This window comes from Eumetopias jubatus, unplaced genomic scaffold (assembly GCF_037043125.1).
Source record: "Eumetopias jubatus isolate StellerSeaLion01/CBP00866 unplaced genomic scaffold, mEumJub1_p1.0 scaffold_7, whole genome shotgun sequence".
Classification (NCBI taxonomy): Eukaryota; Metazoa; Chordata; class Mammalia; order Carnivora; family Otariidae; genus Eumetopias; species Eumetopias jubatus.
The window spans coordinates 121,546,065-121,564,050 of record NW_028274813.1 but is presented as its reverse complement, the minus strand read 5'-3'; the positions used below and the strand labels follow the sequence as shown (position 1 = coordinate 121,564,050).

The 17,986-nt window shown below is 55.2% G+C and overlaps 1 protein-coding gene and 1 pseudogene across 2 annotated transcripts in view; both read right to left on the bottom strand.

Moving 5' to 3' along the window:
- AP3B2 (adaptor related protein complex 3 subunit beta 2) overlaps positions 1–15,087 on the bottom strand; it is a 32,049-nt gene extending 16,962 nt beyond the window's left edge. For both annotated transcript variants that reach the window (XM_028089420.2, XM_028089421.2), the window contains exons 1-8: positions 14,881–15,087; positions 6,235–6,310; positions 6,018–6,092; positions 5,621–5,716; positions 1,321–1,481; positions 985–1,051; positions 703–885; positions 329–612 (exon numbers count right to left, since the gene is read on the bottom strand). In XM_028089420.2, coding sequence (XP_027945221.1) covers positions 329–612; positions 703–885; positions 985–1,051; positions 1,321–1,481; positions 5,621–5,716; positions 6,018–6,092; positions 6,235–6,310; positions 14,881–14,993 — 1,055 coding nt within the window. In that variant the 5' untranslated portion in view covers positions 14,994–15,087. The remainder of the gene's footprint in view (positions 1–328; positions 613–702; positions 886–984; positions 1,052–1,320; positions 1,482–5,620; positions 5,717–6,017; positions 6,093–6,234; positions 6,311–14,880) is intronic.
- A 728-nt stretch (positions 15,088–15,815) lies between these two features.
- On the bottom strand, positions 15,816–17,614 carry LOC148163987 (uncharacterized; annotated as a pseudogene).
- Between the last annotated feature and the right edge of the window lie 372 nt (positions 17,615–17,986).

Below are 17,986 nucleotides of genomic sequence, written 5' to 3'. Positions count from 1 at the left end.
GGGGGGGGGTAGGTGTGGCACAAGATGTGTGCCCCCGAGGTCGGAGAAAAGCGGGCAGGGCCTGCCCACCCCTCCCGAAGTGGGCAGCACCCACTTCGGAGGCAGGTCAGCCCCCCAAGTGTGCGGGCCCGGTCAGCACACCCACCCCTCCCCGTGTGGGCGGGACGGGGAGCCCCCGTGTGGGCGGGGCGGGGCGGGGCAATGCCCCCGTGTGGGCGGGGCGGGGCGGGGCAATGCCCCCCTGTGGGCGGGGCGGGGCAATGCCCCCGTGTGGGCGGGGCGGGGCGGGGCAATGCCCCCCTGTGGGCGGGGCGGGGCGGACGCGCACCTGTGGCTGCGCAGCAGGCGCACCAGCGCCTTGGCGATGACACCCACTTCCGCCTTGGGCGCCAGGTGGAAGTAGAGCTGTGCCACCGCCATGACCACGGCGGCGCTGCGGCTCTGCAGCAGTGGCTTCGTGTTGCGCAGCAGCAGCCGGTGGTCGGGGTCCATGACGTAGGGCTTGCGGGCAGGCAGTGCTGTGGTGGCCGCCTCCTCCGAGCCCGGGCCCTTGGCCTCATCCTCTTCCGAGCCGTAGAAGGCTTTCTCCGGGTTCTCCTCCAGCAGAGATTCCTAGGTGGAGACAGGGAGGTGAGGGGAGGCAGTGGGCGCCTCCACCCGGCAGCCCTCCCACCCACGCTGCTAGGGCCCGGGCCCACTCACGTTCTGGGTGGGGCTCAGGAACTGCGTGCGCGCGTAGCGGGTGAGCATGCTGATGATGACCACCTGGCCCCACTCCTCCACGTCGATGAGCAGGTTGCAGAGTTTCCGGTAGTTCTTGTGAATCAGGTCGATGCGCTCAGGGCAGACCTCCTCGAAGGCCATCACCACGCTGCCCGCCACCAGCTGGGGAAGGGGCAGTGGCAAGAGATGGTGAACAGGAAGGGCAGAGGGTCTCTGTGCCACTCCTTTCCACCACCCATCCGTGTGTGCCCATGTACACACTGTGGTCTTGTCGGCCAGAAGCTTCTCAATGACCTCGATCAGCTGGTCCTTCTGGTCAGAATCCAAACTGAAGTAGAAACGGTTGAGAGGGATTTGCCCCTCCCCCCATCTCCAGCCTTCCCAATATCTGCCCAAACTGTGCTCACCACCCCCACCCCAACCTTATTGGTAAAGAGGTGTGAGCGGCCACCACCACTGTCCTCCATGTCTATCAGTTCCCCAACCCATCTTAAACCATCCAAAGTATAAAAGAAGGAGGGCAATCTGCAAGACTTAGGTGGGCTGGGGGCTTGGGCACCACCCCCCGGAGGAGCGAAGGGCTGGGTTGGGGCATACCTGTAGAGTTTAGGGATGGCATGAGCAGCTGTTTTCCGTACATAGGGTGACATGTCCGAGGCAGCTTCCTTGATGGCCAGCATCATGATGGGAACGATGATGGGCACCCGGATGCTAGAGAGGACGCGCAGGGCACTGGCACGAATCAGCTGGTTGGGGTCCTAGGATCAGAGGTGAAGGCAGAGCCCTGAGAGAGAGCACAGTGGCCTGATGGGAAAGGCCACGCCTATGGAACTTACTGTCTCTAGCTACCAGCAGTTCTTGCCTCCCTGACTCCCTGAACCGTGTGTGAGTGCTAGGGACCTGGGAGGGTCCACTTGAGGGAACTGACTCTTGCCCCCCCCCCCCCCCCCCCCCCCCGCCGCAGAAATCGGACACCGGAACAGTTGTGGCCATGGGTTGCTTCACTTTCAGGAAGAGTAAAAATCTTATAGAATACCTAAAGTTCCTGAAACACCTCTTGGTCCTTGGCGGGGGGGGGGGGGGGGGAGTTGGCAGAACGGGTGTCTTTGTATTCATGCCAGAGGTGACTGCCCGCAAATTCAAACTGGCCTCCTTTCCAGAGTTCATTGTTAACACTCCTTTCCCCAGCAACCTCCCGGAAGTTGCTCTTCTTCCTCTTCCTCCAGTGTTTAGAATAGAGAGGTGCAGAGGCCCCTTCTCTTTGCTCCCGTTGCATCCAATACACATCCAAGAAGAGCCTTAGACACAGTACGTTGCAATCATGGGAGAGCACCAGCACCAGCTGTAAATTGCTGTGAATTTTAGAGAATGGTGGACAACGGGAGAGGTGCTGGCACAAATAACGTGTAGATGACTCCCTGATGTTCTAAAACGGGGAAAGAAGATCCACGAAATGACAGGGCACGATGATGGTAATCCCTGTCCAAATTCTAGAACTGATTTTTAAACACATGGTTTAGAAGCACTTATTTAAAAAGCAGGAGTCTGTGTTTGTTTAGAGTCAAATCATATCCTAGCTACTGCTCTAACCTATTTTTCCCCTTTTATTTGGAAACAATTATGGATTCACAGGAAGTTACTAAAAAACCATTTTCCTTTTTGATAGGGTAACTAGACTGGTCGATATTAACACTGTGGATCTCGATTTCAGCAAGGCATTGGTGAGAGTCTCGTAGCGTTTCCTGGCTGGCCATTTTTGATGCAGGCTTTTTGTTTCACTTAATAGGTAAGCATTTTAAGAGCAGAACTCATGTCCAGTTTGTCTCTGTATCTCCAGAGCCCTTTGCACATGAAAGGTGTTAAGAAATTTTTCTGCTATTGAATAAGATCTTTTCTAACAAGATAAGAAAATGCCAGCTGACTGTATAGTTAGGTGGATCCACAACTTGGTAAAACAGTGTACTTGCGGAAGGTTTATTAGCAGATTGGCATCAGCCTAGAAACATGATACACCATGGGACTCAGTCTGCTGCCCTGGTCTGTGCAGCTTATCAACATTTTGGAGGAAGACACAAAATCAAGAAGACAAGAATTAAAATTTAGAATCACCCGGAGTTGGACGCTGGGCTAAACGAATAAAATGAACTGTAATAGGGTTTCATAGGGGATTCAAGGGACCAACTGCATTAAGACAGCATGGAGGGAGACCTAGATTATCTGACTGCCCACTGGAGGTTTGTCTGAATTGAGGCAACCACATATGTGGGCTGCTAAGAAAGCAAACACAGTCTCAGCCTGGGCTGATAAAAAGGGAGAATCCTTGGTGGAAATGAATGGTTCTCGTGTATAAGCGAGCCCAGAGTCAACAATAGAAGGAAAATGAGTTTTAGAGGAACACATATATCATCTGATACCATTTACAAAACAATATTGTATATTATTTAGGAATGCATAAATGAGTAGTAGGAGAATAAATGCATGTACATGAATGATAAACAGGAGAAGATACACAGGGGGCTTTGGCTGTTGATAAATTTTTCATTTCTTATGCTTGGCATATAGATATTCACTATATTGTTCTTTGTGCCTTTTGTGAGTCCAAAATAAATTTTTAAAAATTATAGATATGCAGGTTTTGATAGACTACAATGCGATTATTGCTAATAGAATATAATGGTTTCAAAAAGAAGTAGTTGCAGCGAAGGAGTGACATCTTGGTCACTGGGGATGGTGGGTCAGATATGTTCTAGAGCAAAGGTTGGGATGCTACAGCCCTCAGGCCAAATCTGTCTCCTGCCTTTCTTTACCAATAAAAACTTACTGGAACCCAGCCAGGCCCACTCATTTATGGTTTCTTACACACTTCAAGGGCAAAGTTGAGTGGTTGCAGGGTTGAGGCTATGTGGCCTACAAAGCCTAAATTAGTGTCTGGCAGTACATAGGAAAAGGTTGCTGACCACTGTTCTAGAGAAATCATTGCATTGATTGGACTAAGGGGGCTCTGGTTTTCTAAAAGGGGAAAAGGGACAGACTGTAAAGACTGCAGGTACATGTGCAAAACTCCTAGAATGATTCTTATAAAATGATTTAACCCTGATTCAAATCAAAAGATCAGTTGCCCATCTAGATAGATCAATCCTATGGTTTTGACTTTAAAAAATTAGCCTAGCATGATACGCAGCACAGAGATACCCAGGTGTTGCGGGTGTTTGCCAGTGGCCGTGCTTGCTACCCCGTCTCAGAGGAGCAGACCTTGTTGGCTTCTCCTGCTGGCCACAGCACAGTGACCCAGGGCTGAGCCCGGATCTGGGCAGTCAGTTCTCAGGCTGCTCAGCAACGTCCAGAACCAGCTGGACATGACAAGGTGAGCTGGACCCTTTAGGGACGCTCTCACAGGAATGTGAACTAACCATGTGGAAAGACTAGGGGAGTTAATGGTTGTAATCTGTGCTGAGAATGCTGAAAGGAGAGAGAACAGAATGGCAGTGATATTGGCTTCTGCATCCTTGAGATAGACCAGCCAGAAAAGCACGTGGTGGAGACCAGCACGCATGCATGTCATTTGCAAAACAAAAGGTGACAATATTCAGTTTAAATAGTATGAGGGGATTCAGCCCCTGCCCCATTCTTACTGCCCCTTCCCTTAGGTGACTTCTTTTCTTTTTTTTTTCCCTAGGGAGGGGGAGAAATGGGGGGGGAGGGACAGAGGCAGATGGAGAGAGAGAATCCCAAGCAGGTTCTCCGCTGAGTGCGGAGCCCGACGACGTGGGGCTTGATCTCATGACCTGAAATCACGAGCTGAGCCGAAACCAAGAGTCAGAAGCTCAACTGACTGAGCCACCTAGGCGCCCCTAGGTGACTTCAGTTTCTACATGCCTCCCAGAGCCTTTCAGTACAACAGACGTGATCCAGTCTCTAAAAGTGGGTATTTTGCATTCACTGGGGCATCTAAGACAAGTCAACTACTTCTGGTGCTAAACTGAGGAACTATCAACCTTGGGGCGCCTGGGTGGCACAGTAGGTTAAGCCTCGGACTCTTGGTTTCTGCTCAGATCATAATCAGGGTCCTGGAATCAAGCCCCGCATTGGGCTCCCTGCTCAGCAGGGAGTCTGCTGGAGATGCCCTCTCCTTCTCCCTCCGCCCCTCCCGCTCATGCTCTCTCTCTCTCTAAAAAATAAATAAATCTTAAAAAGAGAAGAAAGGAGAACGATCACCTTGTTTCAACTCTAGAGGAATGACCTGTTGTACTGAACTCCCTGGAAATGGACAGTCATGTGTTTATGGCGTCTGCGCTGACTTTTGAACCCAAACCCCGTGTCTGAGGCAGCTCTCCTACCGGGTAAACTTTGTTGTTTTCCTCTGGGTAGAGCTCATTTGTTTTCAACAAACCCTTTTGTCCTCCGTACCAAGTTCCAAAGTCATTGTTCTCCACAGAAACCCAGACTAGGAGCCCCAGCCGGTGCCAAGGCTGTGACCCGCAGAGGCAAGGAACCAGGTCAGCCGTGCCCTCACAGAGTGCTGTCTTAAGGAGGTGGACTTCTGCCTGGTTGTGGGCCACAATTCCTTTACACCAGTGGGCAAGGGAGCCCAGGGCTCTCCACGTTCAGGGGCTCAAGTGGTTCCTGTTTGCGGCAGCCATTGCCACAGGCTCCTCAGAGGAGGAGGGACATGGTCTCCGGGCCCCCACTCCCTGTCTCATGCCCCTTCTGAGCTGGCCTCCCCCCTCTGAGGGTCCCGCTGGTGCTCTTCTCGGACGCGGGCAGACCCTCCCCACTCTAGGCAGGTAGGAACGGGCCTCCAGGCTGTTCCCCCAGGCACCGGCCTCTCCCTGGGCCTGCGGCTCCAACACGCGTCCACAAGCCCCAGGCGCCAGGGAGGCAAACTGCGACCTCTGACCTTGAGGCCTCGTTGGAAGGTGGAGATGGACAGCAGGGCCAGGTCCTGTTGCTCTTCGGCGTAGCGCACCAGGTACACGTAGACAAGCTTCTTCACCTGCGGAGAGCGGCTTTCTCAGCGGGATTGGTGGCCCCCCCCCATGAGATGAGGTCGCCTGGCTGGCTGTGGTCGCGCGGACGGATGCTTCCAGTGCGGGGAGAGCGTTCCCAGTGTGCCCCGGGTCCTGCACTCAGACCCACGTCTGGTTCAGGGACATACAGTGTTTTCTCCAGAACGGAGGGCATTCTGGGCAAGTCAGGCCCCCGGGGGCTGGACTGTTCTCTTCCTCACCCCAAGCAGCGGGAGTTTATTCCCGATGGAGGTGGGCGTGAGAGATCCCTCCCCGGGGGGTGCTCACCTCTATGTTCTTGCAGGCCACGTTCTTCACCACAGCAGGAAACAGGTCTGAGGCATTCTTTCCCCGGGCGATCATCTGGGTGATGGGGTCGAGGGAGGGGGAGGAAAAAGGAGGAGGCCCACACTTATTAGGGGAAGGTCCACAGGGAGCCAAGGAGAGCTGCTCTTTGACCCCTGCCCACCAGCCCTCCACCCCGAGGACCCCCTTCCCCACTCACCGCCACAATCCTCTTCATGGCCTCCAGCTTGAGGGAATCTTTGTTGGTGTCTAGCATCTCCTTCAGGTCGTCATGCCTGGTGGGTGGGGGAGACAGAGGAGGTCAGCAGAGGGTACGAGCGTGGGGGTGGGGGTATCCATCAGGAGGAGCCAGGCAGAAAACAGTGACATGGGCAGGGGACTTGGGGTCGGGAGAAACGTGGGCCAGCCCATGGTACGGGTTGAACTGGGTCCCCCTCAAAAAAGATAACGTTGAAGTCCTAACCCCTAGGACCTCAGAATGTGACCCTCTTTGGAAAGTGAGTTGCGGCAGTTGTAATTAGGAGGAAGTCACCCTGGAGTATGGCTGACATAGTATTTCTGGTGTTCTTCTAAGAAGACAGCCATGCGGAGAGAGAGACACAGGGAGAATGCCAGGTGAAGACGGAGGATTGGAGTGATCCACCTACAAGTCAAGGAACACCAGGGATTGCCAGGAAAACGTCAGAAGCCAGGAAGGGTTGAGGAAGGATCCCCCTACAGGTTGCAGAGGGAGCATGGCCCTGCCGACACCTTGATTTTGGACTTCTAGCCTCTGGCTCTGTGAGACAATACATTTGTCGTCCTAAACCACCCGCTCTGTGGTACTTTGTTACAGCAGCCCTAGGAAACCCGTACAGCTGGGGACCTAGAGCCAGAAGACATGAGGAAAGGTTTGGGATGGGAAAGGTACAGACCCCGCCCAGAAAATGGCCAGTTGGAGAGATGGGAAGGATCTGGATCCAGTGGAAAGGTGTTGGTGTCCAAACAGGAGCAGAATGTCCTTGCCCCAGCCCAGGTGTGTTCCCAGGCCCGGACTCCACAGACTGATCTAACTCCAAGGACTGGGGGGGTCCCAGGCGCTCCAGAATCGACTGAGATGGCCTCACCACAAAAGCCAGAGCTATATCACTCAACATTCAACAGTGACTCCAGGAAGTTGTAAAACCCTCCTGGGAGAAATAAATGAAGATTTGAATACATGACCCCTTGCACACAGCTGAAGGGAACAGAGGTAGTCCTCAGGCCAATACATAAATTTCATGCAATGTCCAATGAAATTTCAATGAAGGCATTTTGTCAGACTTCCTAAAGTGGCAGCAAAATTTGCCTGGAGAAAAAAAAAAAATGAATAGGTTAAGAATTCCAGAGAATAGTTTGGGGAAAGAAGAGAACAATGGAGCAATGACAGACAACTTACCCTCTAGGAGCTCCAAACACCAAACAGACAATGACAAAAACACCCTGATACCAGGTTAAAAATAGAAAGTCAAAGGTCACAGGAGGCAATTTCATAAATGGATCTAAACTGATACATTAGGAACAAGTAACTCGCTAGTGGAAGGAAGAACCCTTTCTTAGAAGGAAGAACCCTTTCTTCCCGTACATAAACGTGGCTGGGACACCTCCTCTGCAGCAAAGGATTGAACTTGTCCACATGTCTCGGACCAAAATAAACCCCACATCTGCAATTAATCGTGAAATGATTTTTAAATACGGAAGTGGAAGGGGAAATTTTTATTTTCAAGGTCATAAAATTATCAGTAACCACATGGCTAAGGTTTAATTTTTTTTTTAACTTTGGTATATAAAACTAAATTTAAAAAAGAAACAAATAGGGCAACTGTATTTGTTTGCTAGGGCTGCCATAACAAAGTACCACACATCGGGTGGCTTAAACAACCTAAATTTATTTTCTCACAATTTTAGAGGCTAGAAGTCTGAGATGGTGTCAGTGGGCATGGTTTCTTCTAGGGCCTCTGTCCTTGGCTTGTAGAGGGCTGTCTTCCTCTGTCTGCACATGGTCTTCCCCCTGTGCATCCTGTGTCCAAATTTCCTCTTCTTATAAGAACACCAATCAGACTGCTTTAGGGCCCTAATGACCTCATTTTAACATAATCACCTCTTTAAAGACCTCTTCTCCAAATACAATCATATTCTGAGGTACTGGGGATTAGGACTTCCACATAGGAATTTGAAGGGGACACAATCCAACCGTAATAGCAACAGAAAGGAAAATATTGGGGATATGGCAAATAAAAATTTAATATTCAAAATAAAGTACTGATATCAACTTAGGGTTTATATCCAGCATTCACTGTCAGGGCTGCTGCAAGCATATCCACCATCTGCTTGCCCCTCCAAGTAGACATAGCCCTGAGCTGTTGCTCCCCATTCCACGAGTGGAGTATAGTCTGGTATTCTTTGGCCAGGTACCCTTGTGCAGTGAACAACCTGCCCAACCATACTCAGAGGTCTAAGGGCTGGTGGTCAAAGAAGTGAACAGAGAACTGTGAATAAACTCATAGAAAAAACGTGTCTATACACAGCTGATACAGCTGTGGGACAACTACAACTGATGTGCTCATGTGTTGCCAAAATGGTTCCAAAATGTGGTGAGCAGCTGTGTGTGGGGTCCTGCACAGTTCTCTCATCTCCCAGATAATACTCTGATAACCCACAGCTTTTGCCCCAGGCAGGAGAACCCAGTCTAGAAAGGTATCACCAATGGTAGAAATTAAAAAGCAGTGAAACGGGGCGCCTGGGTGGCTCAGTCGTTAAGCGTCTGCCTTCGGCTCAGGTCCTGATCCCAGGGTCCTGGGATCGAGCCCCGCATCAGGCTCCCCGCTCTGCGGGAGGCCTGCTTCTCCCTCTCCCACTCCCCCTGCTTGTGTTCCCTGTCTTGCTGTGTCTCTCTCTGTCAAATAAATAAAATCTTTAAAAAATAAAAAATAAATAAAAAATAAAAAAATAAAAAGCAGTGAAACATTTAGAAACAATAGAAAATCAGAAATCAGAGGGAGCAGTGATAGCAGGGATGAGCGTGATGGTGGTCACAGACGGGCAAATGTGAGGCTGATGCTGAGAGATGAGTAAGTGACGAAAGCTCGGAGGAAGAGAAAAACCAACACGGTACACGCCTAGTTCTCGGGCTGCATCCTGCAGAAATGCCCGACACGGTTCACGCCTAGTCCTCGGGCTGCATCCTGCAGAAATGCCCGACACGGTACACGCCTAGTCCTCGGGCTGCATCCTGCAGAAAGGCCCGACACGGTACAAGCCTAGTCCTCGGGCTGCATCCTGCAGAAAGGCCCGACACGGTACACGCCTAGTCCTCGGGCTGCATCCTGCAGAAATGCCCGACACGGTACACGCCTAGTCCTCGGGCTGCATCCTGCAGAAAGGCCCGACACGGTACACGCCTAGTCCTCGGGCTGCATCCTGCAGAAATGCCCGACACGGTACACGCCTAGTCCTCGGGCTGCATCCTGCAGAAATGCCCGACACGGTACACGCCTAGTCCTCGGGCTGCATCCTGCAGAAAGGCCCGACACGGTACACGCCTAGTCCGCGGGCTGCATCCTGCAGAAAGGCCCGACACGGTACAAGCCTAGTCCTCGGGCTGCATCCTGCAGAAAGGCCCGAGTGCCTACGTACATTCAGAAAGGACGGGCGCGGTGCCAAGAAATGGATGTTCCAAGGGATTTAGGAAGTGTCTTTCCTGAACAGATTTTCTGATGGAAAGCGAAGTAGAAAGATGATGTTTTCCAGAACGCAGAGGGCTTGCTAGCTGTCACGTGAAGGCAGACGATGTCCAGCCCCAGCCATGTTGATCTAAAATTCTCTCACTTGGGGGATGCCCCCCCAAATCAGAGGATCCTCTCACTCTCCCAAACACAAATCAGGTGGTCAATTCCTAAGGGGCAGAGCTCAGGACAGCGGGGGTATAGAAAGAGGGACAGACCATGCAGCCGGGCCTGGGCAGCACCGGGGCTGCGAGGAGAATGAAGGCCAGGCACCACCATCCCCAGTGGACAAATGCACACCACTGAACTGCCAGGTTCCTCCACACATACGCCTCACAGTCAACTCACCTACACACCCCAACACCCCCACCAACACCAGCACCATCCACACGTACCACAGACACTCCCATATCTCCCCCACAGACACACCTGCACTCCAGAGACATCCTCACACCCCCACAGACACAGCTGCACCCCAGACATCCTCAGATCCCCACAAACCCACACCCTCACAGATACACCCCATAGATATATCCACCACCCCAGACACATTTGCACCCCCAGACACATACAATCCATATATAAACCCACATATGCCCACAAAAAACCCCTGCAGACACACACCCACAGCCCCCAGAGAAACCAACAGTCACAGACACATACCTCACATTCAGACACTTCCCACAAACACTCTCCACACGTAAGCCCACATATCCACCAACACACACCCCATCTACACATCCCTAGACACCCGCAAACCCACACACATCCCCACAAGACCTCTCCGTTCTCCCCCACGCCTTCATCTGGACACGCACAACCCATGCAATGCACCCCCCACACGCACACTCCCCCCCAACACACACCACGTACCCAGATACCCTTTGGACTAAACTGGCACTCTGGTCTCATCCCCCAGTGTCCAATAGACTCCTAGCTGAGATTCTGGAGGATGAATTTAGGCTTCTAGGATCAAATACACGCAGCCTCATGGATCCTCCGGCCTCCTTCTGAGGGGTCTGCCTGCGGTGACCTCACCGGGAGCAGTCGGAGTTTGCCTGTCCTCTTTAACTCTGGGCGTTCTCTAAAGCACACTTCCTCACACCCGGGTGTCCTCACTGCTCCTAGAAATGCCACAGGCCCCTGTCAAATGCACACGCGCCGGGGCGTCGCGGCAGCGCCCGCACTACCCCCACCCTCCCAGCCTGGCGCCTACTCTCCAGGCCCTGCAGGCTCTGGGCCCCGGCACAGCGGAGATGAGAGAGCAGGCGGACTGTGGGGGAACAGTACACAGAGCCCAGGCAGGGTTGTTAAATGCCGCCCCGGGTCCCACGTCTTCACGGCACCAGCTTGTGTGCCCAAGAGCGAGAGGAAGCAGGGGACACACAGCGACGCCCCAAAGCCAGGAAACACTAGCCTCCCGTGGTCAGATCGCCTTACACCGCATTCACTCTGACCCCTGGCCTGGCTGAGGGCCTCTCCAGCAGGCCAGCCAGGGCGCAGAACGCGGCACTGAGGCCAGACGTGCTCACCTCCCCCGATCCACACCTTCCTCCCTCTCCTTGCCACCGGAATCCCGAACTCTGAGCCTTCGCCCGTCTCCAAACCTCCCCCAGAGCCCACTTACCCAGGACCCGGGAGGCGGATAGGCCAAGATGGGGCCACAACACTATTGTCCTCCCCAGGGAGCTGCTGGAGTTAAGCCCACCCCCCCATGCCTTCAGCCCCCACACTGTGCCCCGACCTGCCCCCCGGAACCCTAAATCCCAGCCTTGTCCTCCTGAGGAGCTGGGACTTGGAAAAGCCTGAGCTGAGGGCAGCCACTGCCCACTGCTTGTCTTCCCGGCGTTGGGGTGAGGGTCCCTGGGAGCTCCTCTGTACCTTAGCGGCTGGCTCTGGCTCTGGCTCTGGCCAGGCTCTGGGCAAGGTCCTTCCAGAGACGCTTCCGGGGATGTGTCTTCCTCAGGGGCCTGCAGCCACCGCAGCTCCTCTGGCTGCAAGGCCTGGTACCAGGGCGGGGGCCCGCCTTCAGGGGCCAGCACGGGGCTGGTGGCCTCCTGGTCAGCCCCACAGGCCCCTCTGCCCCCTGGCCTCCCCACGGCCCCCGGGAGCTGCAGGAATCTCTGCATGGGGCACCAGGTCCTGCTCTGAGATGAGACTGAGCTGACCGGGGAGCTGGGGATGCCTGTCGCTGTCCTAGATGGCCCGCCCCCGAAACTCAGAAACCAGACACTGGCAGGGAAGGAGGCTCTGGTTTCCTTTGCACTGCTCAGAAACAGGACTCAAGAGGGGATGGAAGGTAGGGACTGGGGACTAAGCCACCCCAATCTCTGGCCAGGGGGCGAGGGGGTCAGAGGAGAGCCGATCCAGACAGAGGTGAGGGACGCCCTCCTCACCTCCACTCTCCGGCCACATCTAGATCTCTGCCTCCCCAGAACTGCTCTTCCTCAGAAATCCGGTACACCTCCTGCCCACTCTGACCCGAACCCAGAGCCAGTTCCTCGATTCCTTCCTTCCTATCAGCCTTCTCTGATCTCTACTTCCTCCCTCCCTGGCCCAGGTCCCCCTGGCCCATCCCTCCAGCCGCTCTCCTACTCACACCTCTGGCCCTACTATCCAGGTTGCCGCTACCCTGCCAGGAGCCGTTGGCTCTATTCGCTGCATTTCAGACCCCCTCCCTGTGCCTCAAATCCCCACCCACAGCCTTGCTCTCCTGCTCTTAGAACTTGGCCACCTGCTTCTCACAGAAAATGAAAGGCCTCAGACAAAATCCCCTGCAGCTCCCGAACACCTGCCTCCCCTCTCCTCCTGCCCTCCACCCCCTGGGCAGCGATCCTCCTCAAAGCCGGCTTGGTCTTCCCACCCAGCTCCATACGCCTCCGCCTCCGCCTCCCCCTCCGCCTCCGCCTCCGCCTCCGCCTCCGCCTCCGCCTCCGCCTCCCCCTCATTACCCAGGGGGCCCTGCGCCTTCAGTTCCCTTCAGCCTCCCCCACACTGCTGGCTCCTTCCCACCAGCAGGTAGACTTGCTCTTCCATCCTGATAAACAAAAATAACAACACAAATAACACAAACCTTCCTGAACTAATGATCTCCTCCAGCAACTCTTCTTTTATTCTCTCGCCTTTACAAACTTTCGGAAAGCAAATTTCCCATTCGCTGTGTTTTATTTATTCACCTCTTATTTGCTCCTCTACTCACTTTCACCTGGTTTTAGACGCTGATAAGAATTGAGGGCTGAGGGGCCATGATGTCCGCAACTTACATGGTTCAGCCAAAACTATTTATGGCTAGAGGCTTATATAAAACAAATATGGCACAATGTCAACAGTGGTTGGATCTAGGTGGAGGGTATTCATGTATTCCTTGTAGCACACACCCAATTTTTCTGTATGTTTAACACTGTTCATAATAGAATGTTGGGGAAAAATAATCTAGCTCCCCGTCTTCTGACTTTGCCAGACTTGTCCCCCAGGACAGGAGGTGGGGAGTAGAGCAGGGTGGGGTTGACCTGCTCTTTGTCAAACCAACGGTCATGATTTCTTTCCCTTGTTTGAGTTGACCTTGCTGATCACTTCCTCCTTCTCGAAACCACATTTTGTTTTCCTTCTCTCTTTGGTTTACTTTTTTCAGTCACCTCGAAACACTTTCCCTCTGCGTTCTGGTCATCCCTAATGTCTGTGTCTTTAGGGTTCATCTCTGTGAGCTGTCTGAACTCATTTCATATACTCTCCCTGGGTTACCTTAACTTCCTTCTGTGGCTTTGATTAATACACATATGTTAATAATCTCTCCTGGAACCCAAATCCTAAGATCCAGCTACCTCCCAGGCTTGAATATCCCTCAGAGTTTATAATTTCAGCCTGTCAAAAGCAGGGCTCCACATTATTTTCACCAATTTTCTTGTAACCCCTTTATTTCCAATCACTCTGTATGGTGCTACCACCTATCCAGTTACAAGAAATAGTAACCTGAGTATTATCCTTATCTTCTCCCCCCAGGTAATCATCGGGTCTGTGACTTCTACCGCCTCGACCGTCCTCACATCCTCTGCCCCTCCCACGGGCTAAACCATGTCTCCCTCCCCCAACTTCAACAACCCCTCCCTTGTCTCCTGCTCAAACCAGCACACCCCCAGTCTCTTCTCCACAATCCAGCCTAGAATCCTTCTAAAATGCAAATCTGCTATCACCTGCTCAGGACCCTTCAGCTCCTTGGCATCTTCCCACCCTCATTTCTGGTCGCTCCAGGGGCTTGCACAGCGATCCGGGCCATATTGTATTATTAGCACCTACAAAACCTGTGACCTGGCTCTCCATCTCCCCACCTCCCTACACGCTCCTTCCTCTTCCTGGAACACCCTCCCTCTCCCCTCTCGCTGGCCTCCAGGACCAGGGACCAGCTGCTCACATTCCTCCGACGCTCCCACAACATGGATTCTCCCTCTGTGCTCCCCTCTAGAGCAACTAGAAGACGAGGACCAAGGGCCGTCTCAGATGCACGCCTGTATTCAGTCACTAGGATGAGAACGGACACAGCAGCCCCTTACAAATGCTTGTTTCAGGATTTACCAATAAACGAAAGAACCAACGAGTGAGCCAAAGGTGGGGGGGGGGGAGAGTGGGAAGTCCAGGTGGGGCTAAACTCCAGGGGCAAGGAGGGAAGCGGGAGTGTGTGAGCGCCGGCCGGATGGGAGATGGGGGCGCGAGCGTGGGGCCAGAATGAGGGAAATGGATTTGTAGGAGGGGCTGGGCCTGGGAGGTTCCGAGGGCACACGCAGGGCCGGCCTTCCCAGACAGGCCCCAGGCTCCAGCTCACCGACGCTGACCCCTCCCCCGCGATCTTCTGGAGCCCGCTAGCCCCGCGCGAAAAAGGCGGGGAACCTGTAGTGCAAACCCACGAACTGCAGGCACGCCCGGGGCGGGAGGGTCGCCCCCCCTCCCCCGCCGGCCTGCAGCCCCTCCCCGGGTCCCGGCTGGGCCCCGGCGCGGGGGACGGGGGAGCCCCGGCCCGGCCGCCGCGGGAGGGGGGGGGGCAGGGCGGGCTTCCGGTCCGCGAGGCCGGGGCGCTGTCCATGGTGCCGGCGCGCCGCGGCCTCCCTCACCGCTTGTAGTCGGAGGAGAAGATGCCGCCGCTCGCCGGGTCGTGGCCGTACTCGGGCTCCCCGGGGCCGGCGGAGCCGCCCTTGTCCTCGCCGTAGGCGGGGGCGGCCGACATGGGGCGGCCGGGGAGAGCGCTTCGCCGGGCCGGAGGCTGGGGCCGAGGAAGCGAGCGCAGGCCGGGCTCCGCAGAGGCCGCAACCTGCGCGAGCGGAGGCAGGGCGCGGATTTATCAATCAGGGCTGCGTGGAGAGGCTCTTAAAGGCACCGGCGCCTGCGGAGCGGAGGGCGTGTCCGCGGAGGGGGCGGGGCTGCGCCCCAGGGTCTGGCCCCGCCCGCGTCCCTCGGAAATCCCCGCCCCCTGCCCCCTCCCCGTGAGGGATCCTCGGGTCCTTCAGAGGGACCCAGACTCCGGGTCCGGGGGTGGGTGAAGGCCTCTGGACTGAGGGTGGGACAGCCTCCCGGGAGAGGCAGAGCGCCTTTCCTCACCCTCCCGACCACAGGGTCTCAGTGGAAGGGCCTCTAGGGGCACCGCTCGTTCCAGACACAGCCACGGATGCTCCCCCGAGCGGTGGAAGGAAAGCCGGGGACTGAAGAGGGGGCTGTATTACAGTGCTGGGGGTCCTAGAGCGGGAAGGAGGCACAGCACCCCGGAGACCCGCTTCAGAGACCAAAGACGCTCTCTCTCCCAGCTCCATCTTTCCTACAAAGTCTGGGCCCCTTGGATGATGTCTTGGTTTCTCACCAGGAAGCCAGGGGCCTTCCTGGACGTGACAGAATTTAAGGAGGTTTGGTCCATGGGAGGAGCTTGCAGCAGGCTGCAGGCAGAGAAATGGAGACTGAATAGAAGGGACAGTGAACCCCGAATTCATCTTTACAAAACAGTTTAATGACCATTTCTGAAGCCCCCATGCACACTCAGGGGGACCTAAGATCACACCTAGTCCACAGTCAAATTCACGTCCACCGACACCTAGGGAAGGAAGGGAGAGAGGGAAGAGGCTGGGTTAAGGTCTGGTGTGACAGCCAGGACTCCTGGATCATGTGAGGCCTCCAGCTCAGTTTCCAAGGCCCGAAGTACCCCCAAGGAAAGACGGCCTGGATCTAGAGAGAAAGTCGTGACCAGGTTTTGGGAAAGGGGTGAGATCTAGTTGGGCCCGACTTTGGGGCATCGGGTTGGATGGCTGCAGTCTCTCCGCTGGGCTTGGAGGAGGAGGGGAGGAGGGCTTGACTTGGAGAGCCAGAGTTCATAGGCCTGAGTATTGATCTATAGACTAGGATCCCAATGTCTCCAGAACCAGAATTGTTGGGCCTGGGTAAACGGACAGGGCCCAGAAAGAGGGCTCCATAGGTAGGTTTCAGTGGGGGAAAGGAATGGGGGTTAACAAGCACCAGGGCAGCGCCTGGGTTTGGAAGTTGGTAGACCGAAGGAAATAGATGTGCCCAAGACCTGTGAACAGGGGCCTTCCTGGAGTGGGCCCAAAAGAGTTTCAGAGAAGTGGAACGTCGAAGAGTTGGCAGGCCTAGTTTGCTTCTGGGTGCTTTGGGTCTGGCAGAGTGAAATGGATCTTGAGTTTGAGGAACAAGGCCTGGGCGGGAAGGGAAAGTATGAATTTTGCAGCACATTGGTTAGCTGCATTTGTTAACTGGCTCCGGAGGCGGAGGCGGAGGCGGGGTGGGAGGTGGGGTGGGGTCGCACATGGGTAACTGAGCCGCACCGAGCTAATAGGACTGCCATCCATTTGCAGGGGGTCCAGGGTGGGCCCGGGGCGGAGCAGACGCAGCGCAAAGTGCACGCAGTTGCTGCGCGTGGGGTGATAGGGGGCGGGTCCGCGTCCATGGCCTCGCGCGCACGGCGTTCCTGAGCCGCGCGGTCAACGCCGCCACCACGTCTACGCAGCAAGACGTGAACGCAGCGAGCGACAACGCGGCAGCAGGCGCTGCCCCTGTTTGGATACAGTGCCTTCGCAGGAGCACTGAAACGCGCGAGGTCCTTGGCCGGCGACGTTCCTGCCTGCAGGGATGGCCCCAGCGGGTGCAGATCAGAGCCGGGTTAGGTCCTGTGACCCCAGCCCCGTGATCCTGCTTCCCAAATCTCCCAGGACCTGGGAGATGGTGCCCAAGCGCCCTTCTTCAGAGACCCGCACCTCCAGCCTGGGACCTGCAGTTTTCATTCTCTTGTGCCGCACCCACTGGTGGCGCAGGGCTGGGATGGGCAGCCTCTCTTCGCAGACGAGGGCGGGAGTCTCAGCTGGAGATGCTCACCTTCAAAGTGGATGATCTCCCCGTGGCCGCAGTCCAGGCCTACGTGGGCCCTGCACCGGCGTCCAATGGGGCGACAACAGCCTGAACAGGAAGAGGTCTCCTGGCTCAGGCTCCTTGCCCTCCAACTCCACCGCCTCGGAAGTGCTGACCCAGGAACGCCTCAGAGAGGAGGAACTTAATGGTGCTGACTGCCCCCGTCAGGGCCTAAGGGGAAACAGGGACCCGACCCCTGGGCGTTTGCGCAGGCCGGGACGAAGGGGGAGCCAGTTCCTTCCCCTGGGCATCGGGTCAGCTGGGCCTCCCGGGGCTCAAGGAGCCCTGGCCTGGGGCCAGGCTTCACTAGCCCACCCGCGCCTCCGTGTGCTGAACTCCAGAGGCCTGGACATCACGGATAAACCCCGCCTGAGCCACCACTAAGAACTCCTCAGTTCCCAGCAACTGGGACCCCCTTCTCAGCCAACGTTTTCTTCTCATCCTGAATTCCAGCCTTCCCATTCTCTTCCCCCCACCCCCAGCACCCCTTCCTGAACCATCTCCCATCTTGCCATTCCCTGGAGGCAACACCAGGGACTTGCGTGTACCCGAGTTGAGCAGAGTCCTGAAGAAACAGAAACATGAGTGACATCTGGACCCAAGGCAAGCATCTCCTTCCAAGACTGAGTGGACTAAGTCCCCTCCAACAGCCTCGGCAGCAAACATCTATTGAGCAGAGGCTCATGTGATGCTTAATACAATTCTACAAGAGAGGTACAGTATCCCTGTTTGCAGGTTAAGGAAACTGAGGCTGAGGTTCTCCCTTGCCAGAGTGCACGCAGCTCTGGGTCTGGCCACCTTTACCTCCCTTTC